Consider the following 22,729-nt stretch of genomic DNA (forward strand, 5'->3'; position numbering starts at 1 on the left):
ATGTCCAAAATGTCCCGATTTTACGTACTTCAATGGCTCCTCTTTCTAACACAGTGTTGTGCAGCATGATGTATGCATATAACTGTCAGTACATGGCAGTAATTGTTCCCTATAGACACTGGCATGGCAACAATTGGTCAACCTGTCTCTTATAGGCCTACAGCAGCCAACTTGTCAGCAACCACTGCCCCCTGCTGGTGTATTGGAAGAACTTGCCCGATGATTTGATTCCTCTGCTATTGTTAGCTCTGATGATATGTTGTTTTTCTGAGGACCAACCCAAGCATGCTGTGGATCAACATTTCAATAACGGTGCATATCTAGTTTTGGAATAAATGTATGGGTTTATATGACCTTTTCAGAATAGACAACATTATAATGTTTTAATACAGAATGAGATCATATTGACATCGGTTTATATCAGTTTAGCGGCCAAAACAGCAATTAATGGGGTGCATACTTAGTTTAGACTAGTCATTGGTTAGACATGGGTTAAGGTTAGGTTTAGGTGTGCTGCCCCGTGGGAGGTTAGGTTTAGGGTGAGGGTTTGAGATAGGTTGTAGTTGTAGGACTATGGTCTAACCAATGACTAGTCTAAACCAAAAACTGTCAAAACTATACTGCACCCTTCGGATATAGATAATAGGCAGATATTTCATATCGCCCATCCCTAGTCAAACTTGGTTTGCTATGTGTTTGAGTAAAATTAATTATTCACCCTGAGGGCGATATATGGACCTTTTGTTTAAATGTGTGCTAATTAGTAAGGCCAGGTGGGGCCTCGGGTCAGCCCAGTGAGGGCCCAGGTAGGGCCCAGTTAGGGCCCAGGTAGGGCCGGGCATTCATTTTCGGGCCTGATGAGAACTCTAGTTTTCGATCGGCTGCCGGGCGCGGCTGTGCTAATAACTTTGGGGCAGGCCGTCTAGAGTTTGAATGGACAGGTATCAGTCAAAAGGGAGACATCGGAGAGGAAGGACGTACAGGTAGGTAGGATCAACATATGGAATGTCAGAACAGGTCAGCTCCATTATAGAGATCTAAGGGTTTGAGGTTTGAGGTCAGATGTAGAGTTGCTGGCTGAGGTCAGATGTAGAGTTGCTGGCTGAGGTCAGATGTAGAGTTGCTAGCTGAGGTCAGACGTAGAGTTTCTGGCTGAGGTCAGATAGAGTTGCTGGCTGAGGTCAGATGTAGAGTTGCTGGCCTACTCCATATATGCAGATGTAGGTGATGATCCAGTCTTCTCCATGCATGTATGGCTATCCAGGGTTTGATGAGGTCAGTATCGTGATCTTCATGGAGACGGCCATATGGAGCGTGTCACGAGGCGTGGCGGACTGACGGCCATATATGGTGGCGTGACATGTCACGAGGCGTGACGGACTGACAAGACGGACTTTTCATAATCTGCGACCTACGGTTGCAATAAACCTAGCTGACCATATTTCTCATAAATGTGACATGAATGTCAAATGAAGATACGTATTGTCATTTGCAGAGAACTACAACTGGTCAAAATAAAATAAAAAGTGAATAATGTCACGTGTAGGTGAGGTAAGAACCCAAACGCAGGACAGGCATGGTAGTGTTCAAAACCATTCATTGGTGTTTTAATACAGAAGACAGGTGAACATGAACAACTGAAACAGGTGACAGGATACAATGACTCAACAAGGACTGACTGGGTAACAACACATGAGGGTTGAAGGTTGATTACAAAATGAGACACAGCTGGAGCAAACAAACATAGAACCATGAAAACTAGACCAGGGAACAATACATAGAAATACAATACCTACACTATGAATGAAAGTATGTGACTGTGACAAATAAAAAAGATCAGAATCACTTATATAGCGCTTATATAGCGAGTGGAGCAGTGATAAAGTGCCTGTCTGCCCAGTGCCCACCACTGCAGAGGTTATGGGTTCAAATGCACCGCGGTTAACACACACACGCACACACGCACACACACACACACACGCACGCACACACACACACACACACACACACACACACACACACACACACACACACACACACACACACACACACACACACACACACACACACACACACACACACGTATGTACGTGTACGTACTTACATACGAGCAAACTTAATTATGAATGTTTCCATGGGTCACATTCTATAGGGTAAAGCTCAACATCATTGCTCTGTGACCTTTGTTAAAATGTATGTCATTACATTTATCTTAGCACTTTCACCATACAGTAGAAGAAGTGAAATACATAAGCCATGTTGCTTTATAGCTTCCAGCTGCGGGAGATGGTTTTGATCTTGTTAAGATTCAGCACCCAGGGGAAAGACCATGCTATACTAGTGTTCCGGCCAACGAGACGTGAAAATGCTTTTAGTTTCCCAACAGGAAGTCTGAGGGCCATGCTGGGCCTGAGCCCACGGCGGGGCAACGTGGGAAGTCAAGCAGGTGACCGTCTGATGCATCATTTATTGGTGAGGGTCAGAACAATAGGTAGGTAGACAACTGTTATCTTCTTCAAACATGCAACCCTCAAATAAACGGCAAAATGGGGGGGCTTAGTTCCGAACATGCGTCAGCCATGTCGCTGTAGTGTACGTACGGACTCATTTAGAATGGCATCACCGAAACATTTTGTCCTGTCAATACCATCTTCCGTGGTGTCGATGTGTCATTGATTGAAGGTCAAAATGAATCATGGAACATCTAATGAGTCTCGATATGTAGAGCAAGAGCTCAGCCAAACAACAACAAAGTTCTGTTAAGTCCTTAATGTGAAAACAAAGGAAACTATATGCTAGTTTGAGTTTGTTTTGTTCAAAATAGCCAAAAACATTTCTTCCTTAAATCCCCATAGTTTATATTCAGCTGAGAAATTCACCACGAATCCACCACATGGAAAACCAAACCACCGGTTTTCTTACATTTTAAGTACATCAGCACAGCACGTATAGATTCTTTAGTTAACATCGAAAGTAAATGTCAAGTAGATTTTTTTTATTGCATTTTGCATCACGATGAAGACATTATCGTTCTTCCTAAATTCCCAAATCTTGCTGTTCCATTATTTAAACATTGCTTACAATTTCTGAGAGGCCCGCTGTACGTACTGTGCCTGGTTATCTCCCTTAATGTGGAATTCAGTAACAGTGAACAAGCAGTTTTGTTTGGCATTCATTATTCTCCTTCATTTCAATCCTGTCTTTAAGCAGCTGATATAATAGGCAAACTGGAGCCAGCGTCACCTCACCTGGCCACATACAGACTCCAATGGCTGGATGGACTGCGGGCCACTGTTTGGTCTATGGTCTGTATGTCGTGGCTGGTGCTGCTTATCATGTTGCCATCTATCACAGTCCAGACACGGTCTATTCAGGTGTTCTGTGTCCTTTTCCCTTTTTTTCCTCCATCCAATCAGTTGTCTCAGACTGTTGTCAAAACAATGGTATTGGTGTTGGACAAATGCAGCAATTTTCATACTTGCAGATACATACATGAACAGTACATGTAGCACAAATGTCAGGGCAGTGTACTTTAAAAGGTCATGCTTTTTCCATCACAGCTGACTTGCACGCGCACACACACACACACACACACACACACACACACACACACACACACACACACACACACACACACGCACAGAGCTATCATTCAGGCATCCTTTCAGGATCAAAGTGTTTATCCCAAAAGGTTCTTCTAATTCTTTACAATAATTGTCAGGGATTGGTTCCAACAAATATGCTCTTAATGTAAATCGCTCTGGATTAAGAGCGTCTGCTAAATGCCTAAATTGTAAATTGTAATGTGATCTATATCAATGTGTGAGTAAACCATCGTAATCAAGTAACTGATTACTTGATTTATTTGTATCAACCAATTACAGTATATACTGTTAACTATAGTTAATTAAAAATCATTTTTATGGTTGAATACAATATGAAGTATAAAAGCCAAACACTCTTCAACAGTATAAATTATAATAACTACAATATAGGCTGTAAACCCATTTTAAAAAGAAAAGTCTTCAGGCTAGTGCTAACTTTGTGTGAGCGTGTCACATTTCTTCAAAACGTTTTTTGTGTCAAATGCTGCATGGCTCAAGAGGCCCACATTCACTGGTTTCCTTTATGCAGCTGTAAAATGACCTTGGTCGTCAACGGAGGCAAAATTACGTAACTACGGAGCTACACATGCTTGCGTGTGCGAATATCTCCCACTCACCTCTGGTGCAGGGCTGGTGATTTTACAATGTCCACAAGCAGCAAAGCCCCTTTTGTGGGTCTCACGACAACACATAGTCTACCATTATATCAAACCAAATGCCTCGCCACGGTGTCAGATATACTGTGCATGACTACATCATAAGACTGCTCCCAATGTGGAATTGTCTGCATCTTTTTATAGATCGCTGTATCGTACTTTGAGACATTTCTGCCAAATTTAAATAGTGGAAATAATGACAGGAAACGGAGAGGCAGCAGGTAGTACACGCATGGACCTGAGCCTAATGTAGCACATCATTAGTATGTGGTCATATACTGTATATTAGATATACTTCAGCTTTAAAGCTGCAATCCGTAAATTTCATATCCTACCCCGGATTTAAACCTCATGGGGTCTATATTTGACTGCACCAGTTTCATGTAACTTGGCCTTAAGTTTGGAAATGGTAACAGTGCACTCCCCTGCCTGAAAGACCACATTTCTACCGCTCGTCCAAAACAAATCCCCTGCTTGGCAAGGGGTGATAATGCCCATATGAGCTTCAAGCAGTACTGTATACTATAGGTGTCCTCTACCTAGAAACCAGGGTCTATATTTCTCAATAGAAGAACAGGGAGACCACCTCCAACCACTGCAGATGTAGTTATATTGTATTAATATACTCTACCTACAGATAGCTTAAAATAACCTATAAAATAATGTTTTGTATTCATTAAAATAAGTAATGTATTGCAGCTTTAATGGTCACACCATAGAGAGTTTTGATTACAATTACAATTCACAATTTAGGCATTTAGCAGACGCTCTTAATCCATAGCGACTTACTGTAAGTAAGTACACATGGTAATACTTCAAATACATAGAAATAGTTATCAAGAATCATAAGCAAGACAATTACCTAACAACCGTGTCTACATAAAATGCTAACTAAATTACATAAATTGAGCCATTGCATACGTCTGTAAGGTCGTTGAGGCGAGGGCAGGTGCTACGGCACTCTTTCGCCCTATAAATGTGTGTGGGCATGTGTCATCAAATTATCATCCATGCACCTTCTCACTATACTGTAGATACTCAGCAGCTTTCCTTTCATCATAATGTGTTAATGACTACCCGAACAGCTGCTGACGTCAATTTCAGGTCATGGTTGGTTAATCAAAAGAATTGAAGCTGAGAAAGTCCCTTCCTGTGTGTGTCTACTCCCCAGCATACTCTCCCTCCTCCTCCTCCTCCTCCTCCTCCTCTTCCTTCCCTCCCTCCCTCCCTCCTTCCTCTGAAACACCTCGTGCTTCACCTTTCTTCTATCACCAAAGGGATGGAGGGAGAGAAAAAAAAAGGTAATTAACTAAACTAAGAAAATCCTCCTCCCTCGAGAAGACTTATTTATGGTGACAACGTCAACTCATAATGGCTGCTATGGTAACCTTCACACCAGATATTGTGGGAAAAGTTAAGGTGGCTGCGTGTGTTGTCACATTAGATGCTCATGCGTACCTCAGTATTTCTCTCATAGCTGATCTGCTTCATCGGTGGGAGCCGAGGTGCAAAGTGACACTAGAGAGGCTGGGGGTGCAGCGCTGTGTGCTGGGATATGATGCATGTTGGAGAAGAATCATGCTATGAAAATGGAACAGTGTTCACTACCCAGCAAGCACGGTCAGGATCTGGACGAATTACTGATATATCTGGCCCAGAATATCACCTGATTTCAACCAACAAACATTCTGCCCATTAAGACGGACGTCCCTGGATGAATCACAGCGAGTCTGATCGAGGCCAGATCCACTTAAGTCATATAATAACTCAGATCTGGCCCAGAATAAGCTATATTATTTTAACTGCATGGTGAAGACGTCCTGGAAATGACATAAAGATCATCCCCATATGGGCTGTGATCTGGCCTATAGTCCTGAACGTCACCGGAGTCACTGTAGGACGTCATCATAACGTAATCATGACGCCATTTAATGTATTTTCAGTTATTTTAAAGAATATCATTTCGTAATGACATGCAGTGAAAATTTGAAGATGGTGTTTCTTCCGGAGTTCTTTCTTTCAGTATGTTTCCCTCGTTTGGTCTTTGGTCCCCTATGGCATAGGGGACCAAAGACAGGTGCATAGGGCCTATGCACCTGTTGCCTGCATGTAGGTGTGAAAAAGGCTTTTTCTTTTTCATTAATGACGTTTTGACGTGCCTAAAATAGCGATGCTAAAAAGGTGCTAGGTTTAAAGCTATCCTCCGTTTAGTGGTTTTTTTTTCTCACTTCGCTAGGAAGAAGTGAGAAAGAAAAAAAGATCAGGCCAACCTTAACTTCTACCCCAGATTTGAACCCATGCAGGTCTCCTGCACAAATGCTGAAATGTTTACTACTGAGCTAATAGAGCCTTCCTGCTTGCTCAGGGGAGAGTTTGAACGTTTTTTTTTAAAAAGATTTGTTTTTGGCTTTTGTGCCTTTTATTGATAGTTGGCGGCGGTGGCTCAGGGGTAGAGTGGCTGGATGGCAACCGCAAGGTTGCCAGTTTGAACCCGGGCTCCCCCAGAGTTAGTGTCAAAGTGTCCTTGAGCAAGACACTGCACTGCCAATTGCTCCTGATGTGCTGGTTGGTGCCTTGCATGGTTTCCGCCACCATCTGTGTGTGAATGTAATGCACAATCTATGTAAAGCGCCTTGGATAAAGGCGCTATATAAATGTACCATTTAGTTACAGTGAAGACGGACAGGAAAGAGGGGGAGAGAGAGAAGGGGAGAGACACGCAGCAAAGGTCGTCATGAACGGGACTTGAACACGCGACAGACCAGAGCCTATATGTGGCATGATGTGCCTGGACCATTATTGGCCATATTCAGACCGCAGCCATCTTGCCATCAAGGTGCTACCTAGGTGATACTTCCCACATAGACAGCCCATTCATCCAAACAGAAAAGTCCTCTCTAATTATATTAAACAACATCAAAATCACCAACATTGCAGCTGTAGGGAAAGCTTGAATTATCCTCTTTCTATCTGCAAAGTGTTTGTTTCATAAAAATCCACCGTAGACATTTTATGAGCTATACTTCCTACGGCCCATGCGTATACCACCTGTTTTGAATGTGCACATAGTGCAGCAGGCAGCAGGAGGTTGCTTTACTGATAATGAGCGCTTCCATACTCTGGAAGTAGCTCATAACATGTCTACGGTGGATTTTTATGAAACAAAAACTTTACAGATTGAAAGAGGATAATTCAAGCTTTCCCTACAGCTGCAATGTTGGGGATTTTTGTTGTTTAATATAACTTTTCTGTTTGGATGAATTGGCTGTCTATGGGAAGTATCGCCTAGGTATCACCTTGCTGGCAAGATGGTTGCGGTCTGAATATGGCCAATAGGCCAGCGGGCGCCCCGAGAAATTGAACTTTGACCTTCAGGCAGTATACCACTTGTCAAGCAGTTGTGTGAAACCAGACACACCAGACTCTACTCGTACAGATTGGTCAAAACATTGTAATAACTAAAACTGATACGTTTACTGGAAGCATTGATAAACATGACATGAAAAAATGATTTGTAATTGAGAGTGCATTTTTATGAATATTGCCCATTATAAAGTTACAATACAATATTAACAGTCTGTTTTGTTTTGTCGTAAATGATCTTATATAAGATTCCACGGGGCATGATAGTTCATTGTCAATTTGGAGTGTATGACAAATAAATGAGCTTGTGCATTGTAAGGGCAGATTTTCACCGTGTATGCTGAAAATAGCCGATCTACAAGCTCACAACGCGCCGCAGCTTTTTTCAGCACGCAACCAAGCATAAAATGGAGTATTTTTAGTTATAGTCTCATGGCTTAGTTTTTATTTAGTTTCTATTTAGTTTTCGTCTGTGGAAAAAAGGTAGTTAGTCAACGAATGCTTTTCGTCATAGTTGACTAAATCAACACTTAATTGGCTCTGTGTTAGAGTGTATGACATAGTGAATGAGCTTGTGCGTCGTGCATTCAGCACATGCATGGGAGTGGGAGTGGTATAAGCCACTAGTCTGTTCCATCTGAGATGCAGGTGTCTCCAGGTAGCCTGGCTAATAAGCCAGACCGAATCAGTGTTGTGTGATATTAGTCTGGCTTATTACTAGCCAGGCTAGTCTCCAGGCAGGTTTCTGTTCCATCTGAGAGGCAGGTGTCTGTTCCATCTGAGAGGCAGGTGTCTCCAGGCAGGTGTCTGTTCCATCTGAGAGGCAGCTAGCCTAGGTGTCTCCAGGTTACGATGGAATGTGAATCCGTACCGGTTGATCAAACAGAGGAGAACGAGGGCATTTATGACGCACACACACACACACACACAGAGATCGTGTGTGTGTGTGTGTGTGTGTGTGTGTGTGTGTGTGTGTGTGTGTGTGTGTGTGTGTGTGTGTGTGTGTGTGTGTGTGTGTGTGTGTGTGTGTGTGTGTGTGTGTGTGTGTGTGTGTGTGTGTGACAAGGGCCGGGGGAGTGGAGTGGATTAATCATTTATTGAAAAAGCAGCGGAAAACAATAGCAATGTGTTTGTCAGTATTATGGGCACAGAAATCATGGCCGTCTTGTTTGGATTCCTGGGCCTGGAAGCTGCCGGTATGTAGGCTACTGTGAAAAATGACACATCCATCACTCCCTCTATACATTCCTTGCGGTTTAGAATGGAACAGCATACTATGGTAATATAGTCAATTGTGTAGTTTCGTACTGTATACAAACCTAAAAGTCACACCCGTGTGAAGTGAGGGGCGCTCTTATCATCGTACATCATCATGACACAGTGGTTCCCAAACTCTTTCATGTCAAGGACCCCCAAATTGACACTAATTAGCCCACGGACCCCCATTTGAAAAGATATGCCAGAGACCCCCATATAAGAGAAGATTTGTTTCACGGCTCTAGTGATTCTCAACCCGTTTAATTTCAAGGACCCCCAGTTTGACATGCATTAGTCTATGCAGACCCCCCATTTAATGGCATTTCTCTGGGGACCCCAATTTATAATGTAAAATCAATGTTAATTTAACTCTTTGAGAGTGTACAAATTTGTACACACTCAGAGTGAGTTACAGACCCATAAAGGTGGCCTTACACTAGCCGATTTTTTTCAATCTGAAATCTGATAGCACCACACACTACAGGATAGTCAGAGCGGGGCAGAGCAAATATCAAACATTCTTGATGTTGATCGGGCCGATCCCGATCGCGCTTTGAGCGGTCGGACACCCCCCGAGCGTCAAAAATGCCCGATTATCGGCTAGTGTAAGGCCACCTTAAGGGTCCATTTGGTTCCAAACTAGCATGTAGCTAGGGACCCCCTGGAACTCCCCCAAGGACCCCTGGGGGTCCCCGGACCCCACTTTGGGAACCACTGACGTAACATGTCGATTTGCTCAGACACATATGACGTAAATTCTCCTTTCATTGTCTATGTCAAAAATCGAATATAGGATGGGGTAGCGCCCCTCAAAACTATACATATGTGTTTGTTTAACAGAATGATGGTCAACTCTGCAGTATAACTCAAGCTATAGAATAGAGAATGGAATGTTATTCTGGTGAGGAGTGTGGTATAGGCTTCCATGGTTAAGTTAAAGATATAGCATGAGACATTCTTACCCTACAGGTATATGAACAGAGGCAGGTGGTGTATTTATTTAACTCCCATATGCTTCCACTGAGTATAGGCCTATACTACAGAGATCTTGTCACAGAGACGGCACATCTTCAGTTCTTGTATCATCTCAATTAGGCCATATGCCATCATTATGCAGCATCTAGGCCTAATAGCCTCTTTTCAAATCCACAAGCTGCTTGTTTGAACACGATTTACATCTGCTTAAAGCTGAGCTTTGTTGTGTGGATAATCGACTCGGGGGCCTGTCTCCAACAATTGTCCAAGGACTGCTAAGTAGAAACACAAAAAGGCAAGGCGTTACAAAAGGTAAAAGAGAAGCTTGGCCACCATCCCTGGGAGCTTTCTTCTATAGACATCCTCCCTTGTGTCACCTCATGAGAGCTGTCCTCCATTCTATGATGAGTAATGTTAATGACGTGTGCTGTGCTTGTGGACTTCGATCCAGCTGTTGTTTCGGAAAGGAGGCCTTCGATGAGGGACGGGATACATTTAGAGAGTGATCGATTGGATGAGATGAAAACAGAAGAAAGTAGCAGCTTTTATACCAGTTGTTGCTTTTGTATACGCTTTCCCCCTGACAGCAGCAGTGGTAGGGAGTGGTAGGTGCACCGGAGGTGGTAGGGGAGTGGTAGGTGCACCGGAGGTGGTAGGGAGTGGAGGTGCACCGGGGTGCAGTGGTAGGGAATGGAGGTGCACCTGGGTGGAGGTGCACTGGGGTGGAGGTGCACTGTAGGTGGAGGTGCACTGGGGTGGAGGTGCACTGGAGTGCAGGTACACTGGGGTGGAGGTGCACTGGGGTGGAGGTGCACTGGGGTGGAGGTGCACTGGAGTGGAGGTGCACTGGAGTGGAGGTGCACTGGGGTGGAGGTGCACTGGAGTGGAGGTGCACTGGGGTGGAGGTGCACTGGAGTGGAGGTGCACTGGGGTGGAGGTGCACTGGGGTGGAGGTGCATCGGGAAGGGCAGTGAACGAAATCTAGCAAACATGAGCGAAGTATAGGAGAGGAGAGAAAGCAATGGGAACAATTTGTCAATTTAATTGGAGCTAATTAAGAAGATTGCGTTTTATGTTATTAGTTTAAACATGACACAGTGCTTACATATGGGCATATAAGTAAGCAGGCCTATAGTAATCAGACATATATGTTTTTGACGACCCACATGGTCACATTCACAATGCAAACCAATATGTATACATACATATACACACACCTGGCCATGCAAAAACTTGCACTTTGTGTACACTTCTTGGGGTCTAAATTGTTCATCTAGTAACAAAGGGAGTCTACCAACGCGCCTCAAGCCTGAAACGGCTGATCCGGTGCTTCACAGGTACAAGGACATACGTTGCAGAAGGAGGAGAAGACACTGGAGCAGCACCGACATTTAGGTGACATTCACACCAGAAAGCTTAGCTGCGATTAAAACGAATCCTGCTGCGCATTGTCAGAAAGTGCACTTCGTTTGGCAGGTATGAAGGCTCATTCAAATCCAGTCCCAGACGGCACGACACATGCACGTTATGAGTATAATTTTATCACCATAGATTTCACTGTGTAGGCTATGAATGGAACACATTGATAAAGGTCCCCCCTGCTGCGTTTCCAATTGCTGCGGATGACAGTGTGAAGGCAAACCGCAGCAAATTAAATATGCAAGAATCCCAAATTCTCCGCCCATTCGCATCGAGTCTACCGAAGTAGGCCTATTAGGTGGGAATGTGACCTTAGAGCATTTTATTAGGTGCAAGTATACAGAACGACTAACAATTCCACCTTGCTGTCTTCATCAGTCATGAGTCATAAATTGTTCATCTAGTACTACTAGAATCTAGTAACTAGATGAACAATTCTAATACTGAAATTTAGATCATGCTGCAGAAAATGACCCCTCAAAAACAAGATGTTGCATTTCAAGGGACATTGATTGATTGATTGATTGATTGAAATATGTATTAACAGTTTGCAGAATTACAGTACATTTCAAGTACAACTCAATACAAAAACTGTTAACTGTGAGTGGACGACACCATAAAGCATTACACTTGTTTACAATAGGGCCCACCATTTTCAATTCTTCAAAACATTTAGAGACGTACGAATATACACTTCTATATAGCCAGAAACAGGAAATCATAGGTAAAAAGGGAAAAAAAACATATAGGGAAAAAGGGGTGGGTGGGGGCCAGTTTCGAATTGCAGCCGTCCGTAGGGGCCCTTTGAGAGCAGTTTTGAAGGAGTCAAGGGATTCGCAATCGCATGTCTTAATGACTGTTGGTAGCCTCTAGAGATTTTTCAAAAGAAACACACATGGATACAAACAAACAACAAACAATTCAGTGAATATTGATTGCCGGTAAAGTGAGAGGAGAGAAAAAAAAAGATTGGATGTGTTCCCCTTCACCTCTCTGGGTGAAAAGAAAACTATATTTTATGTAAAGTGTATGCTTTATATTAACCACATGGATTACATTGACCACCACATCATTCCAATTAGTTATATATAGCCTCCTCCTCATAAACAAGAAAAGCAGCGCAAGTCATTTTGGTGAGATGTGCAGCTTACCAGTGCTGCTGGTTACCTTGGTTGCAGAGCAACAGAAAGTTGAAAAGCATGCAAGGACAAAGAAGAAGACACTGGTCTGTCAAAGGAATCAACCTTGGGGAGAAGGGATGAGATTACTTTATAGTTTCACTTTATTTACTAGTCTGTAGGTTAACGTTTTTTCTCCACAAATGACACACAGCATTAACGGAGGTAGGCTATAGCTCCATCTGAAGCATTAGCCTATATCATTTGTATACAGACTCGGTCACACAAATACATTAATATGACAACAATTCAAGGCGGTTGGATGAAATGCCAAGCTGATGAGCATCATCTTGCGTGGGCAATGGTATAAAGAAAGGAAAAAAAAGGGGGGGGGGTGTAGACTACTATACTTGCGTTACTTACTCTCCCATTGGTCAGCTAGAGATGATATTATGATGTGCTTTGGTGACACGACGAAGTCTCCGTCAATAAAAAGAAAGGCGACAGGACAAGCCACTCAAAAAGCAAAACAAGTGTTGGAGACGAGACGTGCGCCACTATTAGATGCGCCTCTTCTCCTTTCCCAACTGCTGCACGCCCGGAACTATTTCTCCAACGCCGCTGTGAGGTAGATATTTAATAATGCAGCCTATATATTTGTAGCCTATACTTTGCATTTCGGGAACTAATTATATTGTCATTTATTAATATGGTATAGTTGTTATTTGCAAACTGATCGGCGGCTGCGTTACGCATGCCGATTCTTGGTAATAAAGTGTTTTTCAGGTGTTTCAGATGTTTTTCAGATGTGTTTTTCAGATGTTTTTCAGATGTGTTTTTCAGATGTTTTTCAGATTTAGCTAACCAATTTCATCAACTGCAAATTGGCTACCCTATACTTCCAAATTGCCCGGATCAGGAAAATCAGACTCAGGTTAAGAGTAGCCTATAGCATTACAATTGATCTCGAATCTGCATGTTTTCTTTCAGAGGTCGAGTCAAGAAAGAATGGAGTGGTATTCCCTGGTTCTGATGCTGAGTTTACCATCATACATCCAAACAGATTGTTCTTCACAGTGTCTGAAATGCGCCCAGCAGATCTTCAATACAGACGGACCTTATAGCTTGGTAAGAGAGAGCGGTCGCGTAATCCTGGCAAAATGCCGAGATGATGATGATGATGATGATAATAATAATAATAATAATAATAATAATAATAATGATAATAACGATAATAATAATAACAATAATAACAATAACAACAACAGATGGAACTCATTCGAAGTCATTCCAAAAAGTTACCATGACTTTGGTTGTATATTTGGCTGCGCAAAGACGCAAAAATACTGAATGAATTAAACAAAAATTAAAATGTTCTCTGCTTCTGGAATCATGAAATATAGCCTATAGTAGCCAATAAATGACAGTTGCTCTCAGATTGGCGTCCGGGGACCCCCGGGGGTCCTTGAGAGGGTTCCAGGGGGTCCCCAACAGCATCTCTGGCACAACATCCTTTTAGATGCAGGATCAGTGGCCAAATTTGGGGTCCTTGACATGAAAATGTTTGAGAGCGACCACTCATATAATCTGAGTTCCTTCTAGCAATTACGGGGGGAAAATTATCCAAACTTGTGTTGTTTTTTGGGAGGGGGCTTTGGGAGCGCGGAATTAATTATGCACAATAGGCCCCGTAACTTTGTTCAAAAGACATTAATATGTGGCTCTTTTCCCCCCAGACATGCTCGGAATGTGATGGAACCCTACTGAGCTCAGACGAATTGGAGAACTGTGGAAAGGCTCTCCAAGCGGCGCGCACCGCCACAGGTCTGATGGATGTGGCCGATAGTGGTGCGGAGGACGGAGACCTTCAAGAGACCGTCGCCAGGCTAGTGAAACGTTACGGTGGATTCATTAAGCGCATTGACAGAAACAAAAACAAAATATTCACCTCTCCGTGGCGCGGTGACAATTTCGTGTTAAAGTCCGGAGCACCGGCGCTCCACACGAAATACGAGGATTTGGTGAAAGAGATCGCGGCGAGAGATCTCCTCCCGGTGCCGGAGATCGACTCGGAGGAGGATGAGGAGCGGCGGCTGGCAGACGTGAGCGAGGAGAGCGACATGGGGCGCTATGAGAACGACGAGGCGTCAATGAAGCCACTGGTCAAGCGTTATGGCGGCTTTTTACGCAAATTTGGCCCCAAGTCTAAGAGGAGTAGCTCCACCACGGAGGAGCAGCAGGGCAGCCAAGAACAGGAGGAGCTCCAGAAGCGCTACGGAGGGTTCATGAGGAGGATCCGGCCCAAGTTGAACAACTTGAAATGGGACAATCAGAAGAGATACGGCGGCTTTTTACGTCGCCATTTCAAGGTCTCCGTGCGCTCAGACGAGGAGCCAAATTCTTATGACGACTTAGGGGCCCTATAGATTAATATATTAACATGAAACTGTATAACATTGAGTGTTCATTTGACTCTCTGAGAGTGTACAAATGGAACAAAAATGGATTTTGTACACCATCAGAATTCAATTAGCACAATGATTTTACTGTGCGTGTATAGGCTATAAAAACTTCTACAGAATCACTTGAATTGTCACTATTTATCCAATAACCTGCCTTGCATATGGTTGCAAATCAATGCGGATATATTCCCTATATAGGCCTATCTGTAAAATGAAGGTCTGCAGCTTGTGTCAGTCATGTTCAAACGCCCATGTGTGACAGAGGTGACAAACAATGTGCTACTGGAAAAAAATGCTGTTTATTATACAATATATGATGCTTGTTTAATAAAACCGTTAATAAAAGCAACTGTGTATGTGTTGAAGCATGAAGGAAACATTGTGTCTGACTGCAAATGTGCAAGAATGATGGATGGAGGCTTTGTGAACGTGGAGTTATTAATATTATAGATAGGCCTTAGACACCTGTGGGGTCTATAGGCCGATAGAACACACAGTTTCAATAGATATTATTTCGTTTGTAAGCTATATCAACACTTACAGTATCCTGCAGGGACGTGCACACATAGACATCAAAGGGGGCTTCAGCCCCTGCCCTTTTACCCGTCTGTTAAACAACTGCCCTTTCCAGACCTGCACGAATGCAGCATTTACTACAGTGAAAGAAATGCAAATGCCACTCCTTTCCATGCCTGCGTGCCGGAAGGCAGCATTCAGGAGAATTGCTTTTTTTCCCCCGAAGTCTCCTGAACTTGAACACAGTATTTTGCGTTGAACAAATTTGTTCAGAAATCCATGTCGTACACCCGCATCTCCACTAGCTAAAGAGTGCTTGGTTGCGTCCGAACATAGTTGATCTACAAGCTCACAGCGCGTCGTGAGCTTGTAGATCTGCTATGTTCGCTATTTTTGTCCAAAAGTGCCGTCTTACGGGATTTCAGCCCCTGCCCTATAACACTCTCTGCACGTCTCATGCACCTCCAAAGACCCCAAACAACTTGAATGTGTCCAGAATCCATGGCCGTTCCAGAGACCACCACCTTCACTGGCTCCCTGTCACACTTCAAAATACTACTAAACACGTACTGTACAACCTGCCCCCCCCCCCCACCTCATGAACCCCTCTCCCGCTCCCTCAGGTCTGGCAACGCAAACCTCCTTGAGGTCCCCAAGACCAAGTAGCAGAAATATCGTTGCTGTCTGGAAGAAACCTCATAACTACATTTTTGAGGTTTTTGATTTTATTCCATAAATCAGTGCTATTGAACACCCTACGTCTGTGTGTCGTTTCGAAAATATTGAACCAATGGAAAGTAGTAAAAAACGCATTGGACAAAACCTCTTAACTCCATTGGACCCTCGGTGCTGCTAAAGAAGCTAACTCCACCTCTCTCCACCACCTCTCTCCCTCTCATGAAAGTAATTGACAATATCTAAAGTCACAACACCAACTGTGATGAGGCAGTATTGCATCGTTTAAAAAATATAAGGTTTTATTAATTTCCTTAAAAACGTATATTTTTCAATTCCTGAAAAATGAACATTTTGGAGTTATGAGGTTTCCTCCGGACAGCAGAGATATATAGGCTACCTTTTGCTGCCCCAACCCTGTGGAATGCAATCCCTAAAACTCTCAGAGATGCCGACACCCTCCAAACCTTCAAAACCCACCTCTTCAATATCGCTTTCCCCAGATAACCTTTTTCGCCCCCGTCGTATAGATTTTATTCATTAAAATCTTATAGTGTTTTCCCCCTAATAAAGTAGTTTTTATTTGTTTTGTCAAATCACAACAAGTTGTCTCAAGACACTTTACAACCAACAAAGATCCACCCAGAGCAAGCAATATTGCGACAATGGTAACGAAAAACTCCCCTTTAGGAAGAAACGTCAGGCAGAACCCCACTCTAGGGTGGGCGGCCATCTGCCTCGACCGTGTCGGGGGAGAGGTAGAGGGGGAATAGGAAGAAAGAATAGAAGAGAGATAGACAGGGTGGGCTCCGTGGAGGGGCCTGGTCCACGTCTGGTCCAGGTCGTGCTCTGTGAGGCCGGGTCCACGTCACACTTCTGATGGGCTCCATGAAGAGGCCGGGTCCACGTCACACTTCTGATGGGCTCCATGAAGAGGCCTGGTCCACGTCACACTTCTGATGGGCTCCATGAAGAGGCCGGGTCCACGTCACACTTCTGATGGGCTCCATGAAGAGGCCTGGTCCACGTCACACTTCTGATGGGCTCCATGAAGAGGCCTGGTCCACGTCACACTTCTGATGGGCTCCATGAAGAGGCCGGGTCCACGTCACACTTCTGATGGGCTCCATGAAGAGGCCTGGTCCACGGTCACACTCGGCAGTCAAGCTACTCATAGCTACTCATAAAAGTGCAATGTACAGTACAAGATTATTATTGTAATACAGTTAACTCAAAATTGCATTTTCAAATCTCTAGGCCTTATCTAATTTAGTGCCCACGGTCTGTTGGAGCAATATTCTTACTTGAATATGGCTATGGCTTGATTAGTCAGTTTCTATGATGTAATGTGATCGAGAAATAGCTTGTAAAAGAGGCTCTAAAAGTCATTGTGCTTGAAATGTACTGTAATTCTGCAAACTGTTAATACATTTTTCAATCAATCAATCAATATGGCAAGTTCATCAGAACTCGAAACCTTCAGAAACAACCATGGCAGACTAATCCACTTTGAAAACAGCTGCATCATCTCCCATTTATTTTGGCAAACACTATTCTTAGGCCTACATAGTGAAAAACACATGTTTTCTTTTTGGGCAAATTAGAAAGCTTCAGTCTATCTCTCATCCACATAAGGGTCAAGGCTGTATGTCCACGTAACTAACTGCATAGATGCATAATGATCCATGTATGCATTTGGTCATCATTTTGGCACCATCTAGTGGACATTTTAGTAAGCTGCCTGCCAAGTAAATTGCACTCTGGTGCAACGCACAGGTCCTGGGCCTGGTGAGAGCAGGAGTGGACCTGGTGAGACATAGGAGGGGCCCGGACAGGAGACAACCCACAGAGCCTAGTCCTTCTATGCACCAGAAGTGTACCTCCCAGCCCTGGCAGAGTAGTTCTGGAGTAGTTCCAACGGATTGTGTGGCCCTGGTTTTGCCCTAGTGGGACTGATTGAGGGTAGCTAGCTACTGGGACGTAAGTCTGGACTTGATCACCCCGGCTGGGTCACCCGAGTGAGGGGTATGATGTTGGAAGACCCGAAACCCCGTTGACCTCAGGATACATCACTGAGGATACGTCCCAGGTGCATCCATGCAATGTATTTTAGTTATAGTCATAGCAGGTCACATATATGATCAATCCTTGTGTGATAGTTATCTTCTAAATAAAATGTAAAACACATTTCTATAGCCTACATCCTCTTGGAAAAATGAAAAAGAATATGACAATCAACAGAACATTCTTAAAAATGAACTATTTATTTACAAAATGTACAATTTGACCCTCTGTTTGCAAATCTAAATGGCATAAAGTCATTGACAAATAGTTGTAATGCATTTATGGCAATTTACAAATACATAAATAAAATGTCTGCAATAAAACAGATACAAATCTAAATTTGAAATTGGAACACCTGAGAGCTTCAACAGTAGAAATCGTTGAAGCTGTGGTCACCTTTCTTGAATGGGTGTGTGTGAATGGGCTATATGCACACACGCCATTTTAGAAAGAACTTGGGACACTTCCTTGTTACCGGTGATACTAATGAAGGCTCTGTTCCATTCTGGTCAAACAGAGTCTGGGAAACACTCTGCTACACCAGGGGGTCTCAAAAGTGTCCTTGAGTGGGTTCCAAATGGCCCTGTACGGGTGTGTAACTCAGAGTTCTGGGGGTCCTTGAAATTAAAAAAAGTTTGAGAACCACAGCACACTAAATGGAACAGAGACCTTAACCCATTCTGGACAGGAACCCCTTTTGGTGTTTTAACTAAGCATTATGTTATACTTTAGCTATTGAAAAATAGCAGATCTACAAGCTCATAGCGCGCCACAGAGTCATGTATTATTATAGACAATATTTTAGGCCAATACAAAAAACTATATACCACATTTCCCACTTGAAACAAAAGAAACCTGTTGGCTTCCGGACTGACGCTCTGCAAAAACAACCAACTTTCAAGTGAAAAACGTATTAACCCATTTAAGGCTGACACCAGATTCTACAAATGTCTTCTAAAGCTGAAAAACCTATGTTTCTATATGAGTGGTTTTCAAAATATTTCATGTCAATGCCATAAATTATATATATTTATATTTGGCCACCGACCCCCATCTGAAAATATTGTGTTTCAAGGGACCCTCCAGAAGCAAACCTTTGAGTTAAAAATGTTCGCTCTGATATATTCCAAATTTGTGCCACATTTTCACAATTTTTCAAAAATAGCAGACCTACAAGCTCGTAGTGCGGCACTCGGTGCCGCACTACGAGCTTGTAGATCTGCTATCTTTCAATAGCTAAAGTATGACATAATGCTTAAAACACCAAAAGGGGTTCCCGCCCAGAATGGATTAACTTGTATGACAGCGTCTACCTGTAAAGCAGTAGTAGGATATACATTTGGTTTGAGTCATACCCATTCAAAATGGGTACTTTTTGTTGAGCGACACACTAATAATAACCATTAAGTTGATCGTACTGTAATGAGTCGTGCAGTGAAAATAGCCAAATCATCAAGCTCTGCTATTTTCGGAGTGTGACTCGGTTTTATGAAATATAAAATCAGCCATCACTCTGTAGTGTAAGTATAGTCTCATGTGTGTTTCTGCCAGTGAAGTCTGACAGAACATTCTGTAGTATAGCGGTGGTTTCTCAACCCCATTCCTGTGCGACAGGCCCAAAGGACTGCTGGTATTCATTCTATAGTCTAACCAGGCCTATTTCATACCTGTAGGTGATCAGGTGACTTTATTTGTATTTTTTAAAACAATCATGATGAATAATGTTGAAGTCCACAGTGCAGTGGTATTGCCCTTCAGCCCTATATGGCACATGTGCCTAACAACACCGTCTGATTTGCACAGGTGCCATTGCGACTGATCCACGAGTGTCCTGAATTATGCACTGTATGCCTGCGGCTTACTGACCGGTACCGTAGATAAATAATAGCTGTCTGTATAATAGTCTGGGTCCTCTAGGACCAGAGAACTGGTATTGCAAAATTATAGTAACAATTATTATTATTAAAGGGCATTTTCTTAGATTGATAGACTGTGGATTATAAATAAAGTAATTTCATATTGTATTTCATCAGGAGGTCAATGAACTATAAACGTGTTCAAACCTTTCATATGCAGAGTGTTGCTTGTGATTAGGCAGTGCATTACAACCCCAGGCACGACATGATCCTATTTCTTTAAGTTACCATTTGGAATTATTGTAAAAGGTCGAGAACACCAAATACTATAAAAGCGGTGCAAGCTCTTGGTCGGAGCTTGAAGTGCACTTTTTTCCCTCCCCACTGGGAACCCTCGTCCTACAGTCAATAGTCCGACACCCTACCCAAAATGTTACCGCACGCGGACGCCACAGGTGATTTGTAACCGCCATGGGTTAGTTTTAACCCGCAGCACATGTCGGGAGACATGGGTGATTTGTTTTTAATCCGCAGCACAGGTGATTTATAACCGGCAGCGCATGTTGGGAGTAGGGATGGAGCTCGATAACAGATACCCGAAAAAAATCTGATAACAAGCTTATTGAGTACCCGGTATCAATAAGCTTTGGGCTTATTGAGTACCCGGTATCAATAAGCTTTGGGCTTATTGAGTACCCGGTATCATTAAGCTTTGGGCTTATTGAGTACCCGGTATCATTAAGCTTTGGGCTTATTGAGTACCCGGTATCATTAAGCTTTGGGCTTATTGAGTACCCGGTATCATTAAGCTTTGGGCTTATTGAGTACCCGGTATCATTAAGCTTTGGGCTTATCAAGCCTGTTATCAAGCATAGCGGCCCATGACGTCATGTTTAAACAATGAAGACAAGAGGCGATCAATCCATAAATCTAATCACCCACGCTGACATAAACATGTCGAATTTATCGTCGTCTCCCGTCTTTCCACAAAATAATAGAAAATGCTCGATAGTGGGCTCGATAAGAACCCGGCTCAATAAGCCTGATCGTTCATCATCCCTAGTCGGGAGCGACGGTGTTGTCGGACTAATGACTGTAGGTCCGTCGGTTTGTCTAACCAACGTATGCACCCCCTCAAAACCCCCGTATAGGATACACCAGAGGTCAGAAGTAAGACTTTTTTTTGTTTGATTTCAAACTCACTGCTGCTCCACAGTCTGCTCCCCCTCTTTGGCCTCCTCTCCGTCAGCCCCAGCGGGCACCATTTCCTCCTGGTGCATTTCAACATGCTGGGAACCCACTTCTTCCACCACGATGTGGGTGTCACTGTCAATCTGAGCTGAGTTTATGACCTGCAGGGAGCTGACCTGCGGCTCCGCCTGAAGCAGCACGTCTCCTCCTCCGCCCATTGCGCCGCTTATCGTACTGCCCACCACGCTGAAGTTCCCGATGGGCAGCTGGAGCACGGTGCCCTGAGCGGAGCTCAGGCCCTGCAGGGTGGCGCTCAACGAGGCCGGCAGCGTCACCAGCTGGTACTGGGGCCCGCCGACGCCGAGCACCTTGAGGAAGGCCGTGGTGGTGGCCCCGGCCCCGCCTTCCTGAACCGCCGCGGCCGTAGAGAGTACCGTCAGGTTGGAGGTGCCGGGCGCCAACTCGGTCGCTCCGATCGGCGAGGTCAGGAGGGTGTAGCCGCCGCCAGCGGTGGCGCCACCCCCGACGGTCAGCAGCTTGCCGAGCCCTTGCAGCCCGCTCAGCTGGTTGAGGGGCAGCGTGATCTGGGTGGGGGCGGAGCTGAAGGCGGTGGCCGGGACGGAGGCGGCGCGGGTCAGGCGCGGGCGTTTAGGGGTGGGAGGGGCCGGCGCGGCGGGGGCCAGGGTCATCAGGACATTGTTCAGGTGCTGCGATTTGCTCTTCAACTCCTTGGCTCGCTTCCTGTGCTCGTCACACTGCTGCTCCAAGGCTGCAGTGAGTGGTGACGTGGATGACAACTCATTAGCATGCACAGGAACACACGTTGCATTTGATGGCTATTATTAAACAATCAGCCAATGTTGTCCAATTAAACGTTGTTTTGCAATAATTTCTGATTACGGTAGCTTTTTCAATTATTATTATTATTATTTTCGCTGTTGGATGGAAACCCTGTATGTCAGAACCATCGCTTTTCAGGAAATTAAGAAAATAAAAAATAAAATAACATTTTCCAATGGATCCATTGTAGTTATTCTTTAGTTCTGGTTATTACTTTTCATTGGATAAATATTTATAAAACTCACAGAGACTCACTTTCACCCTGGCACCCGGCATCAAGGCCCAGCAAAACACATTTTAGTCGACTAAAATCATATGATATTTAGTCGACTAAAACTAGACTAACACTAAAACATTCCATGTGACTAAAACCAAATGAAAGCTATTCAAAAGACCATGACAAAAACAAAAATCAAAATTTGCTGTCAAAAAAGATGAAAAGATGAAATATGGAGATGCAAGGTTTGTGCATATTAAGGATTATTGGACTGACCGGCGAGGCTGCGTGTGTACTGCTCTCTGTAGCGATCCATCTGGCTCTTATGGCTGGCCAACACCTTCTTCACCAGGTCTAGCATCCCAAAGTTCTGGACGATGTTATTGAGAAGAGCAGCATCTGGCCACAGAAATGGCACGTTTGCGGCTTAACAAACATCACACATTCCATGACATGCAATAGAAACAACTGCAGCTTATTTTTATGGAAATCATTGCAATTTTGACCTATATTCA

At 43.8% G+C, this 22,729-nt stretch overlaps 2 protein-coding genes across 5 annotated transcripts in view; one reads left to right on the top strand and one right to left on the bottom strand.

The window, feature by feature from the left end:
• The window catches only part of gmeb2 (glucocorticoid modulatory element binding protein 2), a 263,131-nt gene that overhangs the window by 222,123 nt on the left and 18,279 nt on the right, over positions 1-22,729 (bottom strand). For 2 of the 4 annotated variants that reach the window (XM_079528219.1, XM_079528218.1), the window contains exons 9-10: positions 22,491-22,613; positions 18,292-21,926 (exon numbers count right to left, since the gene is read on the bottom strand). In XM_079528219.1, the coding sequence (XP_079384345.1) occupies positions 21,166-21,926; positions 22,491-22,613 (884 nt within the window). In that variant the 3' untranslated portion in view covers positions 18,292-21,165. Of the gene's footprint in view, positions 1-18,291; positions 21,927-22,490; positions 22,614-22,729 lie in introns of those variants that run through there. The other 2 variants (XR_013792280.1, XR_013792279.1) reach the window with 2 other exon arrangements.
• Positions 12,924-15,175, top strand: pdyn (prodynorphin). The gene is made up of 3 exons (XM_079527736.1): positions 12,924-13,021; positions 13,384-13,521; positions 14,130-15,175. Exons 2-3 carry the CDS (start codon positions 13,402-13,404, stop codon positions 14,817-14,819), a joined length of 810 nt encoding a protein of 269 aa, XP_079383862.1. The 5' UTR covers positions 12,924-13,021; positions 13,384-13,401; the 3' UTR covers positions 14,820-15,175.

This window comes from Electrona antarctica (assembly GCF_951216825.1).
Source record: "Electrona antarctica genome assembly, chromosome: 2".
NCBI lineage: Eukaryota > Metazoa > Chordata > Actinopteri > Myctophiformes > Myctophidae > Electrona > Electrona antarctica.

Excerpts from the sequence above, each read along its gene's own strand:
- pdyn (XM_079527736.1), top strand. The coding sequence starts at position 13,402 with ATGGAGTGGTATTCCCTGGTTCTGATGCTGAGTTTACCATCATACATC. Across the intron at positions 13,522-14,129 it reads CAGACGGACCTTATAGCTTG|ACATGCTCGGAATGTGATGG; the intron begins GTAAGAGAGAGC and ends TTTTCCCCCCAG.